Source organism: Tupaia chinensis, unplaced genomic scaffold, assembly GCF_000334495.1.
Source record: "Tupaia chinensis unplaced genomic scaffold, TupChi_1.0 Scaffold000688_1, whole genome shotgun sequence".
NCBI classification, from domain to species: Eukaryota; Metazoa; Chordata; class Mammalia; order Scandentia; family Tupaiidae; genus Tupaia; species Tupaia belangeri.
Genome location: NW_006160211.1, coordinates 6160874 through 6177897, shown reverse-complemented (window position 1 = coordinate 6177897; position 17024 = coordinate 6160874). Strand labels below are relative to the sequence as shown.

General features: G+C 40.3%; 1 protein-coding gene across 1 annotated transcript in view; it reads left to right on the top strand.

Annotated features, from left to right (window-relative positions):
* The first annotated feature begins 61 nt into the window (after positions 1-61).
* Positions 62-17024, top strand: part of DLGAP5 (DLG associated protein 5) — a 45200-nt gene continuing 28237 nt past the window's right edge. The window contains exons 1-7 of the mRNA XM_006160588.3: positions 62-183; positions 1455-1693; positions 8283-8476; positions 12045-12107; positions 13684-13768; positions 13864-13986; positions 15818-15888. Coding sequence (XP_006160650.1) covers positions 1456-1693; positions 8283-8476; positions 12045-12107; positions 13684-13768; positions 13864-13986; positions 15818-15888 — 774 coding nt within the window. The 5' untranslated portion in view covers positions 62-183; position 1455. The remainder of the gene's footprint in view (positions 184-1454; positions 1694-8282; positions 8477-12044; positions 12108-13683; positions 13769-13863; positions 13987-15817; positions 15889-17024) is intronic.

The following is a 17024-nucleotide window of genomic DNA, read 5'->3' as shown; positions in this document are numbered from 1 at the left end:
GGCCGCTTCCCCCGGAAGTGTTGATTAAAGCCCCTCCAATCAGAGGCTCGGTGAGGGAAGTTTGAATTTTGCGGAGGCTCGAGTCGTAGGCGCTTCTGTTTCGGAGGCGGCGGCAGTCGTCCAGACCGAGAGGGCTTCTTTATCTTTAGTTTGGGTGAAGATTCACGCTAGAAGGTGCCTCAGGTAGGTGGATGCTGGAAAGCTGGAGGGAGGACGCTGGTCCACTTCCAGGTAAGGTCTACACGGGTCTGTGGACCGGGGACTGCTAGCGGGACGCCACTCAGGGGAAGGCTCCTCTAGGATCGTGTTGCCTGTTCTTCTGGAAGCTGGTGACACGATCCTCCTAAAGAGGGTCTGTTATGACTCATGCAGCGGTCAGCATTTTACCACTAGGGTGTAATGGCCTTTGGGGTGGGACAGTTTTTCAGCCTAAAGGCCAGTGGGACGTTCAGCATCTCTAGCCCGACCTTAAATTCCATTAGCTCCTCCCAGATTCTGTGACAACTAAAAACGCGCCGGCTGAGAACCTCTAGGCAAATAATACTAACTAACACATTCTAGACTTTCAACCTGGAAGAAACTCCAGCCAGCCAGATATTAGAGTTAAAGATGTGTGTGAAGGGCCACTCAGTCTGGCTTCAGATCCCAGGTGCACCACCTTTTAGTTGGGTTAATATGGACAGTTAATTTACCCGATCTCTACATTGGCGATAATCGTAACTATCTTTTAGGTTATTGTGGTAATTAAATATGCTTTTAGTGTTGGCACATGCTCTCTTTTTTATGTATTTTAGAAATAACTAGTACATACGTTTAATTTTTCTTTAATATTTAGTATTTGATATTAATACTCACAGGATGTAACAAACGAAATAGTAGAGGAGAGTTCTTGATGAAAAACAATCCATTAGCACTTACCCTGCACTCTTAAAGGAGAATGTTATTATATCCAGGTCAAATGGATTCTTGTTTTTTTCTGCTCTATTGATTGCGTAAAATCATGTAACACTTTAGTTCGTTGAATTTCTTTTCTTTTTTTAGAGAGATTTTTGCTATAGGGTGCATGCACTCGCTGGAGAGACAGAGAGAGATAGAAAGTGAGAAGTCACCCCCCAGGGAGATGGCCACAGCAATCCCTTCTTGTCCATTCTCCTCTCCCAATCTTGAGCACACACACACATGCCCAGGCGTGAGTTTCAAGCCACAGGGTCTGGAACTTGAACTGGGGTCAATCATATGGGAATCCAGTGACATAATCATTAGACCATCTGCTGGTCCCATTTGTTGCATTTCTTATGCAGACCTTTTTTTTTTTAACCTAAAGTTTTCTAGTGCATCTTAATATTTTTATTTCAGGAGGCTCCGAGATGGGACAGGAGATGAACTAGAATCTTAATATCTTAAATAATAAAATGAAAAGCCATGTAAGTTGATTTCTTTCTCTTCCCTGACAGGATGTCTTCGTCGTATTTTGCCAGTAGACACAAAAAGGATTTAAGTACTAACATGATTAGAGCTAAAATTGCTCACAGGAAATCACTGTCTCAGAAGGAAAATAGGCATAAAGAATATGAACGAAACAGACACTTTGGTTTGAAAGATGTCAACATTCCAAACTTGGAAGGTAGAATTCTTGTTGAATTGGATGAGACTTGTCAAGAGCTTGTTCCAGAAAAGGCCAATGTCAAGCCAAGTAAGTAAAAGTCTTTTTTAATTCAGTACTTTGTAGAGTGAATTAAAATTGGTTAATGCCTGTGAATAAAACAAAATGAAGTTAAAAAAAAAAACCTCTCAGAGGAGTGAAGTTTTGAAATACTATTTTAAATAACTTGTGTTTTCTACAACTAAATACTGTCTATTTAAGATAAAGGCTGAGTAGGTCTCTACCAAGGCTAAAAGCTATTCACCTATGCAGTATTATAGTACTTTCTCATCTACCAATATATTGTCCTATGGGTATCCTAAAGTTCTTATTTCTAGAGCATAAGGTTAGTATTGGCAAGATATAAATTGATTAAAAAAAAAACTTAAAATAAAATAAAGAACTCATGAAATAATTCTTTGCCAATGGAAACATTTCTTAGAGAAAAAAAGCAAAGAATTTATTCTTATAATTTGCCCCAAAGTATTTGGGGTCATTAAAAAAAATAGAGAACTAATTAAAGAAGAAAGGAATAATCTCAGTAAAGTAATAGAAATTGAGAGTCTTAGAAGGCAAGGGGTGCCACAAGGAAGGAGGAAGAGAACTGAGAAATGATTTTTGCATTTAACCAGAGGGAGTCACTGAACTATTAAGTTTAAGTTGTGTTTCCATAGGTGGAATTAGGAACTAGGTAGCAGTGAAAATAAGGACAACTGGCAGAAAAAGATAGTCTCCGAAGTTTTATAGAAAAAGTAATGAAGTATCAAGTTGTTTAACTGTTCACTGCTTTGATTATATTATTTTCCAGGACTAATATAATATGTGACACAAAATGTTCGAAGTATTGTAGCGTAACTGATTTTATAAAGGCAGAAGAGTTGGGCTAGAATATTTCTTCCAGATTGGTCATTTTTGTGATTCCAAAGGGAAGTGAGGGAAAAGAATCCAACAAAGATGTTCTGAGAGTCTTTTGTTTTTGAGATGAGATGGTTGATATATGTTTAAAGGTCAAAGTAAATGGGCTCCCCTATAGTTGAAGGTGAGAGAATAAAGAATGACATCTCTTAGGAAATGGAAACAAGGCTGTAGAATGATATGGGGTGGCCTTTAAAGAATGCAACTTATTTTTCCGCCTAAGAAGTGATGGTATTGCCTCCTAAGTCATTTCCTTGCCTATACTCTTGTCCTCTTAAGTGCTCTTTGGCTTTGCCCAAATCATTCCAATGAAAGTCTAATCATGTCAATATGCTCTTAAAATATCCTTTAGTTTCTATTTGCATAGGCTTAGAAGTAGCCTGGGCTTGGTATGTTCCTGAGAAAGCACGGAGACAGTCATGGCTGGAAAATGAGCAGGAGAGCTAGATCCAGTAGAACCCTAAAAACCACTAAGAAGGACACTGGCTTTGACTCTGACTGAAAAGACATTAATAGATTATTGAATGTTTACGTAATCAGATTTATGTTGTAAAGGGATCACAGCCGCTGTGTTGAGAAGAGTTTGCAAGGTGACGAGTATGGTCTTAGAAAGACTAGTTAGGAGACTATTGCTCTAATTTAGTTGGTAGTTGTGATTGATCAGGATGGTAGCAACAAAGACTAGTGAAAGTTGAACTAATATGATTTCCTGATAAATTGAAAAAGAGAATATGTGCCAGCAGGTGGTGCAATGGTTAAGACACTGGACTCTCTGGCACCAGCAGTTAGCATAACAGCTATGTCGCTGGACTCCCACGTAGTCGACTACGGTTCGCATCCCATACCTGGTGGCTTAAAACTCACACCGGGCATGTGTGCATGCGTGCCCAAGACCCTGAGAGGAGAATGGAGGAGAAGGGGTTGCGGCGTGACCATCCCCCCAGGGGGTGATTTCTTGCTTTCTGTCTCTCTGTCTGTCTGGCGAGCGCACGCACCCTATAGCGAAAACCTCTACAAAAAAAAAAAAAAAAAGACACTGGACTCTCACATGGGTGACTGGCATTTCAAGTCCTAGACCTGGCATCCGCCCAAAAAATCATTCCAGGTGCATGTGTATGTGTATGTGTACATGTGCCCAAAATCCCGAGATGAGAAGGAATTGCAACATGGCCCTCTCCGGTGGGTAGTGATTTCTCACTTTCCCTCTCACTGTCCCTGGAAAACACATGTGTCTTATCGCAAAAACAAAAAGAAAGAATGTTATGGGACAGGAGAGCTGAACTGCATTGTGTAAAACACTCAGTTCTTTGAGTCTAGATCTCTAAGGTTAGAGACCCACCTGTGAGACACAGAATGACGTCACTTGTAAAGTTGGAAAAGAGAAATTTTAATAGGAAAATGAAGATTTGTAATAGAAAAGAAATACACCACCACCACCCCACCTTCCAGAAAGGCATGCAGGTACTTCAGAAAAGGGCAACTGTACCTGGGAATGTCACTAAGTGTTACTCTTATTTTGGGATCTGGTCATGAATATTTAGGAGACGAGGCCTGTCATTGTAGCTATATCTTTTGAATTCTCAGGCTTTTTTTTTTAAATCTGTACTTGCATACTTCCTTCAGATAAGGAATCTGATTACCCAATTATGCATACCCAGTGTAGATTATGAGCATCCATTATATGTGTTGTTACCGTATGAGCATCTATCCTCATAGAGTCTATCTGTCCCATTAGTTTTTTGCCCCAGTGGGAATTAGGATTTGGTCAAGCATCTCGGTGAGGTAACCTCTCCTCTCTTGGTGCCAAGGGGTCTGGCTACGTCCCTTGTAACAGTGATTGATATGTCAGATGTCCCCTTTGCTGGCATATTGGAATTCCCTGCTCATAATATCTACCTATATTAAGAACTGGGTGTAATTCCAAGGTTTTCAGCCTGAGCAGCTAAAAGTATGGAGGGCCATTTACTATGACGTTGTAAAAGCCTGAGGGAGGAACAGTTTTTTAAGGGTATATTAAGATTAAAAGTTCATTTGGGGGACCAGCATGTGGCACTGGTGGTTAATGGCTGACTGCGGTTTGAGTCCCGGACCTGGTGGCTTGCTTTCTCACTTTCCCTCTCTCTCACTCTATCCCTCTCCAGTCAAATTAAAATAAATGAATAAATAAAGTTAAATAAATTAATTCTAAAACAAAAAAAACTTCATTTGGGACATGTTACATTTATGATGCCCTGTAGGGGAGATGATAAAAAGGTAGTTGGATACATAAGACGAGTTAGAGGGAAATTTGGGCTGGGGAGAAACATTCAGGAGTGGTCAACTTACATTGGTGTTATAAACTGTAAGATTGGATGTGGTTATCCAGAGTTCTGATGTGGAAGAAGGAGAGAAGAGGAAGCATTCCAATATTTAGAGTGAAGACATGAGGAGAAACTAGCCAAGAACTGTGGTACAATACAAAGTAAAGAGGACAGCTGGATTACTGTGCTATCCCTGAAACCAAGTGAAAAAATGCATATCTAAAAGGAGACCGGTTAATTGTCAGCCAGCACTGCTTCATTAGATCAAATAGTGTTAGAAGTGATCATCAATTTCACAATGGTCAGTGTAGATCATTATTGAAGGAATTGCAACATGGCCCTCTCCGGTGGGTAGTGATTTCTCACTTTCCCTCTCACTGTCCCTGGAAAACACATGTGTCTTATCGCAAAAACAAAAAGAAAGAATGTTATGGGACAGGAGAGCTGAACTGCATTGTGTAAAACACTCAGTTCTTTGAGTCTAGATCTCTAAGGTTAGAGACCCACCTGTGAGACACAGAATGACGTCACTTGTAAAGTTGGAAAAGAGAAATTTTAATAGGAAAATGAAGATTTGTAATAGAAAAGAAATACACCACCACCACCCCACCTTCCAGAAAGGCATGCAGGTACTTCAGAAAAGGGCAACTGTACCTGGGAATGTCACTAAGTGTTACTCTTATTTTGGGATCTGGTCATGAATATTTAGGAGACGAGGCCTGTCATTGTAGCTATATCTTTTGAATTCTCAGGCTTTTTTTTTTAAATCTGTACTTGCATACTTCCTTCAGATAAGGAATCTGATTACCCAATTATGCATACCCAGTGTAGATTATGAGCATCCATTATATGTGTTGTTACCGTATGAGCATCTATCCTCATAGAGTCTATCTGTCCCATTAGTTTTTTGCCCCAGTGGGAATTAGGATTTGGTCAAGCATCTCGGTGAGGTAACCTCTCCTCTCTTGGTGCCAAGGGGTCTGGCTACGTCCCTTGTAACAGTGATTGATATGTCAGATGTCCCCTTTGCTGGCATATTGGAATTCCCTGCTCATAATATCTACCTATATTAAGAACTGGGTGTAATTCCAAGGTTTTCAGCCTGAGCAGCTAAAAGTATGGAGGGCCATTTACTATGACGTTGTAAAAGCCTGAGGGAGGAACAGTTTTTTAAGGGTATATTAAGATTAAAAGTTCATTTGGGGGACCAGCATGTGGCACTGGTGGTTAATGGCTGACTGCGGTTTGAGTCCCGGACCTGGTGGCTTGCTTTCTCACTTTCCCTCTCTCTCACTCTATCCCTCTCCAGTCAAATTAAAATAAATGAATAAATAAAGTTAAATAAATTAATTCTAAAACAAAAAAAACTTCATTTGGGACATGTTACATTTATGATGCCCTGTAGGGGAGATGATAAAAAGGTAGTTGGATACATAAGACGAGTTAGAGGGAAATTTGGGCTGGGGAGAAACATTCAGGAGTGGTCAACTTACATTGGTGTTATAAACTGTAAGATTGGATGTGGTTATCCAGAGTTCTGATGTGGAAGAAGGAGAGAAGAGGAAGCATTCCAATATTTAGAGTGAAGACATGAGGAGAAACTAGCCAAGAACTGTGGTACAATACAAAGTAAAGAGGACAGCTGGATTACTGTGCTATCCCTGAAACCAAGTGAAAAAATGCATATCTAAAAGGAGACCGGTTAATTGTCAGCCAGCACTGCTTCATTAGATCAAATAGTGTTAGAAGTGATCATCAATTTCACAATGGTCAGTGTAGATCATTATTGATCTTGATGAGTAGTGTTAGTGGAGTGAAGTTTAGGAGTAGTGTCAGTGAAGTTTAGGAGTTAAGGCCAGACCCGTACGGATTCAAGAAAGAATGGCAGTACCACTGAGGCAGGAGAAAGCTAGTAAATGGAAACAGGTAAGAGGGCCAGAGCATCTGCCCATGTATGTGGCCAGATAGGAAAACCTGATCAGGGCAGAAAATTCCCCACCCTAGGTAATGTAGGCAAGAGATTAGTGCAGAATGTCTAGCTGATTAAACCACATCTGATAGAGCCAATGAGAAATAAGTAGGCCTAGCCACATTTGATAGAGCCAATGAGAAGAGAGCGATCAGTGGGCCCAGCCAATGATCAACCACACCACCTTGGTTAAAAATTATAAATCCGGCAGAATGCAACTCTTGGAGCCTTTGGAGCCATTCCTTCTCTGTCCATGCAGGCTCGCTCCTACCTCTCTGGAGTATACTTTTACTTTTACTTAATAAACTACCTTTTCCTTACACTATTTGTATGTTTCATTCAATTCTTTGTCTGACACTCCAAGAACCTGGATAAATAATCCAGTATAGAGAAAAAGGTAGATGAATAAAAGTAAATTGCTGGAAGAATATCCTTCCAGCAGATGAGAAAGAACAGAGTACATTTAATATAGCAAATAACACCTATAATTATATTATTTCACGCAATTTTTGTGGGGCCGAAATTTGGGCATGACTTAGGTGGGTGCTTCTGGAAGTAGCAGTCAAGATTTCATCCAGGGATGCATCTGAAGGTTTAACTGAGGCTAGAGGATCTGTCTCCAGGATGACTGACTCACATGACTAGCAAGTTAACACTGGCTTTTAGCAGAAGGCCCTATTTCTTTGTCATCTGAACATCCTTATAGGACTGTTTGAATCTCCTTGAGTCTTTCTTTTTCTTCTTCTTTTTTTTTTTTGAGATATATTTGCTAGAGGGCACGTGCGCTCGCCAGAAAGACAGAGAGAGACAGAGATAGAAAGTGAGAAATTGCCCGCCAGGGGGGCTGGCCACGCCACAATCCCTCCTCCTCCATTCTCCTCTTGGGATCTTGGGCATGCATGCACACACGCCCGGCATGAGTTTTAAGCCACCGGGTCCAGGACTTGAACGGTCGACTACGTGGGAGTCCAGCGATACAGCCATTACACTAACTACTGGTCCCAAGTCTCCTTGAGTCTTCACATGGCCCCTGGCTTCCCCAAACTAAGTGACCCAAGAGTGAGCAAGGCAAGAGGTGTCTTGTCTTGAAAGTCACCCAGTTGTTTTCATAATACTATCTTGGTTACACAGGTCAGCCCTGTTTGATGCAAAGGGGACGACGGCACAGGGGCATGAACATCGCTTGGGGTTGGCTTGGAGGCTGGTTAACTTATAATACATACCTTGTACATAATAACGAATTAATAAATATTTGAACAAGCAAGGGTAAAAGGAATAGGGATTTTGAAAGACTAAGCTTTGAAGTAATGCATGGTTAGAGTACTAAGGAGTTATCAAGAAAGCATTTCTTAGGAGCAGTTGAAGTTTAGAAAAAAATGATTTTATAGACATTCATGTAACTTTCTATCTGAACTGTTTTGTTTACCATGTTTTGTTTTGTTTTTGGTCTGCTTAGCGTCGACGAAAACTGTTGTAGATGATCAACGAAAACGAATGCTCCAGAAGTACAAAGAAGAAAAGCAACTGCGAAAGCTGAAAGAGCAGCGAGAGAAAGCTAAACGAGGAGTATTTAAAGTGGGTCTCTACAGACCTGATATGCCTTGTTTTCTTTCATCAAAACAGAGCGCTGTGAAAACTGAGCCCAAACAGGTAAATTTAGTATTGGATCTTGATATCGAGGAATAGTTTCTTTTATTTGGAATTTCCTTTAAGAGATTCAATAACTAAAATAAATTCTTCTCTTTAGTTTCTTTATTTACTTAATTACTTGATGGCGAGTGGAAAGGGCATTATAGTAGCTCAGAAGAAGGAGAACCAGCTCTTTTGAGACAACCATGGGTCAGCAGACATAGGATAAGACTGGGAAAATGGGTAAAGCCAGGCCAAACAATAATATGCCAAAGGATGTGAAGTTTATCTCATAGTTTATGTAGAGTCAAGGATGTTTTATAAGTGAGGTAATGCCAATGTCAAATTAATAATTCCAGAAAATTATAGTCTTTAAGATTATAGTCTGGAAAGGGAGCATATGCTTTTTAAAATCTGCCAGAGAGTGGATGTGCTCACCAGAGAGAGAGGAAGAAAGTACCTCCTCAATGGGGTATGTTCATGTTGTAATCCTTCTCTGCCATCCTGTTGGACTTTGGGGCACACATGCACACATGCCCAGAATGTTTTTCAAGCTGTTGGGACCAGGATTTGAACCACATGGTCAGCCATGTGGAATCCAGCTCCTTTCACCATCAGGCCACAGGGCTGACCCAAGGGAAGCATTTATATTGGGTCATCAAAAAAGTCCTAATGCATTTTTGCATAGAAAAATACATTATGACTTTTCCGACAGCCCAATAGATGGGAAGACCAGCTGTGAGACTATTGTAGTAAAATAGGTGACCCAGGATAAGTATAAATTTAAAATGGAAGAAATAGATATAAGATATCTTTTTGTTTTTTAAAAAGAATTATTTATTTAGTTTTATTATTTAAAAAAAATTTTTTTTTGAGAAGTGTTCGCTATAGGGCGCATGCACTCACCAGACAGACAGAGACAGAGAGACAGAAAGCGAGAAATCACCCCCCAGGGGGGATGGTCACGCTGCAATCCCTTCTCCTCCATTCTCTTCTCGGGATCTTGGGCATGCACGCACACACGCCCAGTGTGAGTTTTAAGCCACCGGGTCCTGGACGTGAACCGCGGTCGACTACATGGGAGTCCAGCGACATAGACATTACGCTAACTGCTGGTTCCCTCTTTTTTAAAATTTGCTATAGTGCATGTACACTCACCAGAGAGAGACAGAGAGAGACAAAGAGAGGGAAAATGAGAAAGTAAGCTTCTAGGTCTGGGACTCAAACTGCTCTCAGCCACGTGGGGGTCCAGCACCTCAACCACCACGCTACCTGTTGGTTCCTGTATAGGACATGTTAAGAAATACATTTGCTGGGACTGGTGACTGTAGATGGTGAGGGATAAAATCAATTGAAAAATCAGAGATAAGATGATTCTGAAGCTATGAGGTGATATTTTTAAATATATATTAGAGGAGGAAGAGATTATTTCTGTTTGAAAGGAAACCAAAGAAGTCTCCTTGGACTCAGATTTAAGCTGCCATTTGAAGAATAGGTAGGATGCCAATCACTAGTCTGTAGACAACTATTTTTATTTATTTTATTTTATTTATTCATTAATTTATTTTAATTTGACCAGAGAAAGACACACAGAGATGAGAGAGAGAGATAGAGAGAGAGGGAAAGTGAGAAAGCGAGCACAAGGTCCAGGACTTGAACCATGGTTGGCCATGTGGGAGTATCCAGCACCTTAACCACCACACCACCTGCTGGTCCTCAGACAACTATTTTTAACAGGTTATATGGGGGCCAGCAGGTGGCATGGTAGTTAAAGCGTTGGACTTCCACATGGCTGACCATGGCTCAAGTCCCAGACCTGGCAGCTTGCTTTCTCACTTTCCCTCTCTCTGTGTCTCTTTCTGGTGAGCATAAAATCCCTGTAGCAAACTTAATAAGTAAATAAATAAAATAAATACATATTTTTTAAAAATGTCATATGTAGGGAAGGGAAGAGGTATATTGTTGTGTTATGTAACAGATTCACAAATAATTGTTTTCAAGTTTATTTTACTCCTTTTGAGAGAAGAGAACCAGGTACCCTTATAGGGTCTAATTACACTGTGATTTCTCCACCCCTAACCTTCCATACAGTCAGGATCACAGTGCATGCAACCACTTGGTGGATTTCAAGTTGCTTCCAGATCTTACTGTGGTCTTCCATGGGCTCCAGTATTACAGAGTGGTGCCTGTTGCCTGGTTCACCAATAATTGTTGGTTAATCTCTTAAGATGATAGCTATCACTGAATTTTGCTTCCCTTATACCTGCTAAAGGAAAGCTTGATTTGATTAGAACTAGGTTATCACTGAGATTTAGAGAGGGAAATGGCATCTAAACTAGAGAAGTCTATGATTATGCTTCTGTGATTTTACAAACTTGGTAAATACCTTACCACTTTTTAAAGTTTCTTCCTTTATTCTTGATAGAATGCACATGTGAGAGAGATGCAAGGGTTTGGTCATGCCATGATCCCCTTCCACCAGTCCTCCAGCCCATCAGATACTGGCACTTGCATGTACCTGACATGCCCGTGTTTCAGGCTGACATGCCTGGGGAGTCAAACTGTGGTCACCATTTGGAATTGACTTCTCTTGGGTAGAGTTTTACTACCATGCAGCCAGCCCTTTTATCAATTTTTAATCTTTCTCTTTTTTTTTGGAGAGATTTTCGCTATAGGGGGCGTGCGCTTGCCAGACAGACAGAGACATAGAGACGGAAAGCAAGAAATCACTCCCCAGGGGGGATAGTCACACCGCAATCCCTTCTCCTCCATTCTCCTCTCGGGATCTTGGGCATGCAAGCATATGCGCCCGGCGTGAGTTTTAAGCCACTGGGTCCGGGACGCGAACCGCGGTCAACTACGTGGGAGTCCAGCGACATAGCCATTATGCTAACTGCTGGTTCCCCTTTAATCTTTCTCTTACCACGTTATTTTTTTCACGTTTTGTGATCAAATATGTTTTCTTATTATCAAGAGACAAGTACATAATCATGAGATTTGAAAGCAAGTTGATAAAACTAGGAAAGTAGGCTATAAATTATTTTTTTCATATAAAGAGAAAACAAATAGTCAGGGCCAGCCAGTGGCATGATGCTTAAAGTATCTGGATCCCACATGGCCAACTGGATGGTTCAAGTCCCAGACCTGATGACCTGAAAAACCTGTTGGGTGTGTGCCCCCAAAATTCTGGAAGGAGAAATGGAGAAGAGATTGTGCATGACCATCTCCCGCCAGAGGGTGCAAGTGCACATACCCTGTAGCAAATTTTTCAAAATCTTAGTGCTCTAGTCAGCTCCTCTATCTACTTCCTAAATATGTCTAGCTAATTACATTAATCAGCCTTCTAATACATGCAAAACATGATTTGAAATTTTTTCTCTTAGTGATAAATATGAGTGAGTTTTGAAGCTATTAACTTAAACTTAATTTAAATCAAGCCAAACCCAGAAGTTAGCAAGTTCTCTTTTTGCCATAAATTATTAAGGATAAAATGTAACTTTAAAGTGGGAATTTTATTTCATAATGAGACATGGAAGTAAATGGACTTTTACTGATTCATTCTTAACATTATCTTCTTTTGACATTTAAGGCTATTCCATCTTCGACAAGGATTACAAGGTCAAAGGCTAAAGACCTAATGGAGCAGACTAAGGTATAATTAATAGTTTATTGTTACTGAGATGACAAGTTGTACTTTTTTTTCTCAGAGGAGTACGTTATTTTTCCCAAAATTTATTTTACTTCTGGAAAAAAAGAGAAGGGTGGTCGGGAGAGAGACACAGACAGACATGGACCCTTAACAGGGCCTCCTCATACTATGACCCTTTCCCTGACCTTCCAGACAGCCAGGACTGTGGGCATGTGAGGCTGTGCCCTATGTGTCAAGGCTCATCCAGGATTTGAACTCAGGGCTTCCCATACAACTCCAGGATTATGCAACAGTGATTTACAGCCCGTACCATTGTCACTGGACCTCTTTTTAATATTATATGAGATTCAAACATAGTAATGTATTAGAGTTGACAGATCCCAAAATCACTGTTACTGGTATGGTGACACATTAACAGTATAGTTTTTGGCTAGATGCTAAAGGGTATTTTCACCGAAGTGTTCTTTGTGCTCTTATGAGATCCATAGCAAACTTTGTGTCACACTCTTGTTTATTGAGCTCCTGTTATACATTCCAAATGCAGATAGGAAAGAAAGCACGTGAGGTAGGTGATATACACATAGGGGTCCATAAAATGCCATTAAGGATGGAGATATTTAGGAGGGTTACTAAAGTAGTTCGAAGTGGTCAAGGATGAAAGCAGTAAATAAATGCTTCTTTATCAGGTTAGGAAACTGAGTTCATGTGTTCAGCAGATTTTGAGTGACTGCCATGTTCCTGATACTGTTCTAGGCTTTGAGATACAGTAGTGAATGAAACAAAAATATTCTGTGTCTTCATGAAATTTACATGTAAGGCAGGCTCTTAAAAAAATAAAGCATATCAGATGGTCAGAAGTCTGATGGAGGAGATTAAAAATTGGAGGGCACTAGACATGGGTGTGGAGTAGAATTTTGATGGGGGCAGTCATAGAAGAGGATCTCACTGAGGTCGCTATTTAAGTGAAGTCATTTTTTAAAAAATGGAAGAGTAAACAATAAAAGAGCTTTCTTTTCAGAAGATTTTTTTGTTTGTTTTTTTTGTTTGTTTTTTGTTTGTTTGTTTTGCTATGTACACTCACCAGAAAGAAAGAGAGACAGAGAGACAAAATCGAGAAATCACCCCTGAGGGGAGATGGCCAAGCCGCAATCCCATCTTCTCCAGTCTCCTCTCGGATCTTGGGCATGCATGCCCACACATTTGGTATGAGTTTCATGCCACTGAGTCAGGAACTCGAACCACTCAAACTTGCTTGGCCCCATGGGAGTCCAGCAATGTAACCATTACGCTATCAGCTGGTCCTGCCTAGTATTGTTTAAGGACCCTCCTTGGGTTATAGTCAGCTGTTTGTAGTAGCTTAGGTTATCAGCACTTTCTAAATTCTAGGATTCTGAGTAAAAGGTATAAGGAAATTTATATAATGGAAAACTTTTTTCTTTATCTCATATTATTTAAGGTACTAGATCTTTTTGTTGGGTTATTTGTAATTGATTTCAGATGTAGCATCAATTTACAAAGGAAAAATATGGTCCGATTCATTTGCGCAATTAAATTACATAGCACCTAATCTCTTACATAGATTAATAATGGGAGTGATGTTCGAGCAGCTCGACCTGGACAGAGACAAACTTCTGAAAAAAAAGTGTTGGACAGAGAGAAAAAAGGTAGGAATATTAGTACTTATTATAAACTCAGATGCTGTGACAACAGTAATTTAATAATTGCAAAGATCATTTGAGTTGATTATTTTTTCCCACAGTTGTACAGCCTGTCGGGCCCACTTTGGTGAGAATGACCCGATCAGCCACTCAAGTGGCTAAGCAGGTTGCTGGAACAGTCTCTTCTACCACAACAAGAAAGCCCACCACAGGAGCTACTCATGGTAAGCCATTCCGTAATCAGTAACTGAACTAGAATGATTTGGTCCTTCAGGCTTTTGTGTTTAATTTTTAAAATCAGTATGTACTTCTTTGAGTAAGAAAGGAGGAGATAGGTGATTCCAATTCCTGATGGTAGGTTCTGTCTCAGTGTCCAGTTGACATGAGGTGGGTGCTAAAACAGTGAAGAACCTGAATTAGTACAAACAGTGTTTCAAAGTGAAAAATTTGTGGCCTAAATAAATCACAGTTCATCCATTTGGTGGAATACATTGTAACCGTTAAGAATAATGCTGTAAAAGAACACTTATAGAAGTGGTTCCTGATCTATTAAGCAAGCAAAGAAAAGGAGGTCAAACTATAAGCAGTAGGATCACAATTAAAAAAAATTATGTGAATATGTGGACATAGGAAAAAACTGGAAAAACAGACCCTGACATGTAAACTGAGTAATGGAATCTTGGGGTTTTTTGCTTGTTTCTAGTTGTTGCTCTTCGTGCTTTTTAATTTATTTCATGGTCAGGGAAGACTAGAACCCTTTCCAGGGTCCTATCATGTCTCGGTCTTACCCCAGCCTCCAGCCAGCCATAATCACGGGTATGCCACTGGGGATGCCAGGCATGTTCAGGGCCAGCCAGGATCCGAACCCAGGATCTTCCCAGATAACTCCACCATCACACAGTGACATATAACCACCTGCAGCCTGTAGCTGGCCTGGAATCTAAAACTTTGAACCCCAACGTGACACCACAGCTGAAAACTTCCACACCTGACCTTGCAGGAGGGTTTCGGTCAATAGAAAGTATGGTCTGTGAGGTCACATGTAGGAAAGCTCTTCTGAGCGCCACCTGAGGTCGCTGCAGGCCAGACATCCAGACTTGGCCTTGGTAGGAGCCCACATTCCAGTACTACTACTGCAAGGTCACACTGATCCAGGGAGTAGTAGACAGTCATGCAAAGTGAGTACTGAGAGGTCTAACTCCTGAGAAGCAGAACAAATAAAAACATAAAATGTTTCATGTGTGCTTATCCCACCGTGCATAACTCCCCTACTGTATCATTTCCATGGATCATGGATAGTCTCCCAGAAAGCTTGATTATCCTATAAAAGGACCCTCTTTCCTGATGGGCAGGCTGAACCACCTCTGGTTTAGAACCTCCCCTGCCCCTCGCGCTTTTGCTCAATAAACTTTCTTTTTTTATGGAGAGGTTTTTGCTTATAGGGCGCTTGCGCTCTCCAGAAAGACAGAGAGAGACAGAGAGATAGAAGGCGAGAAATCATGCCCTGGGGGGATGGCCACACCATAATCCATTCTCCTCTCGGGATCTTGGGCATGCACACATACACACCGTGCACGAGTTTAAGCCAGGACTCAAACCATGGTTGACTACATGGGAGTCCATTGACGTAGCCATTACACTAACTGCTGGTCCCAATAAACTCTCTTGAAGTAATGCCTCCTGCCTGAGTCTTACTCCTGACCTTGACAACATAAACTTACCTCAGACAATTTATAAGATGTACATGAAATATAAATGAATTTCATGTTTACATTTGGGTCCCATCTTTAGGAGGTATCATTATATATATGCAGATATTCCAAAATCCAAAAATCTGAAACACTTCTGGTCCCAAGCATTTCAGGTAATGGGTATTCAACCTGTATGTGATATTTGGAGGAAAAAGATAAAACAGATTTTTTGCCTATTGGTAGAAAGTTTTATTTGTTTTTATTCCATTTTATAATATGTTAAAGGATAAAAATCCAAATTACCTCATACTTGCAATGCAGTATTTTCTATCTAGTCAAAATGGATGTCTTATTTTTATTTTAGATAATGAACCAGAAAGAAAAGCACCAAGTAAAGGAAGACCTGCCAAAAAGATAGAAATAAAACCTGACAAGGTAGAATATAAACACCTGTTTGTTTTTATATGCTTTGAAAACTTCATTGCTAATTTTGTGAGGCTGAAATTAAGCATACAGAACTGCTTTAGGAAGTTAACCTATACGTGTGTTAAAGAAAGCCTCTTGAACAAGGAAGAGCAAGAGGATTTACTGTTATCATGGTTATTTTCAAGTATCTTGAAAGCTTTGTAGGTAGAGAAAGCACAATTTGATTAACAGAAGATGAAGACAAATAATGGAAACACACCTGAGAGAAGCCTTTATGTGGGAATTAGCTAAGAGAGAGATGGTATAGCATGAAATGTGTTGACTTGGAATTCAGTTTCGGCCTGGGTTTGAATATCATCTGTGCTTCTAATTAACTGCATAACCTTAGGCAAGTTTTGTAATAGATGAGTTGTTTTCCTATCTGTAATATGAAATACTTGCATAGGGTGGGTTTAAGAATTAAATAAGCTAACATTTTTGACAGCATCTAGCAGTCTAAGAAGGTCCTCAAGAAAGAGGTGCACTATTGAGAACCCAATCCTTTGGTTTATAATTCAAGCTACAGTTCCTTTTTTATTTTTTAAGAATTATTTATTTAATTCCATTTGTTGATGTTATTATTATTTTTTAATTCATCCAGTAAGAGATAGAAGGAAAGAAAGGGAAAACAAGAAAGCAAGCTGCCAGGTCTGGAACTTAAACTGTGGGTAGCCATGTGGCGGTCCAACACCCCAACCACCATGCTACCTTCCAGCCCTGAGCTACAGTTCCTTTGTTATAAAAGGTAGAGTTACCCAGGGCCAGCCAGGTGGTGTGGTGGTTAAGATGACTGGATCCCACATAGCTGAGTGTGCGATTCAAGTCTTAGACCAGTGGCTTGGAAAATACACTTGGGCATGTGCACATGTGTGCACAAAATCCTAAGAGGAGAATGAAAGAGAAGGGATTGCAGCATGACCACCTAGGTAGGTGATTTATCACTTTCCCTCTCTTCCTCTCTTAGCTCTCTGACAAGCACACACAGCCTATAGCAAAAAATTAAGGAAAAAAAATAGGGAGTAAGTAACCTGACTAGATTCAAGGAAGGCAATGCAGGTAAATCTTCACAGACAAGCAACTGAGCCTTATAGATTCTCCCCTGAGAC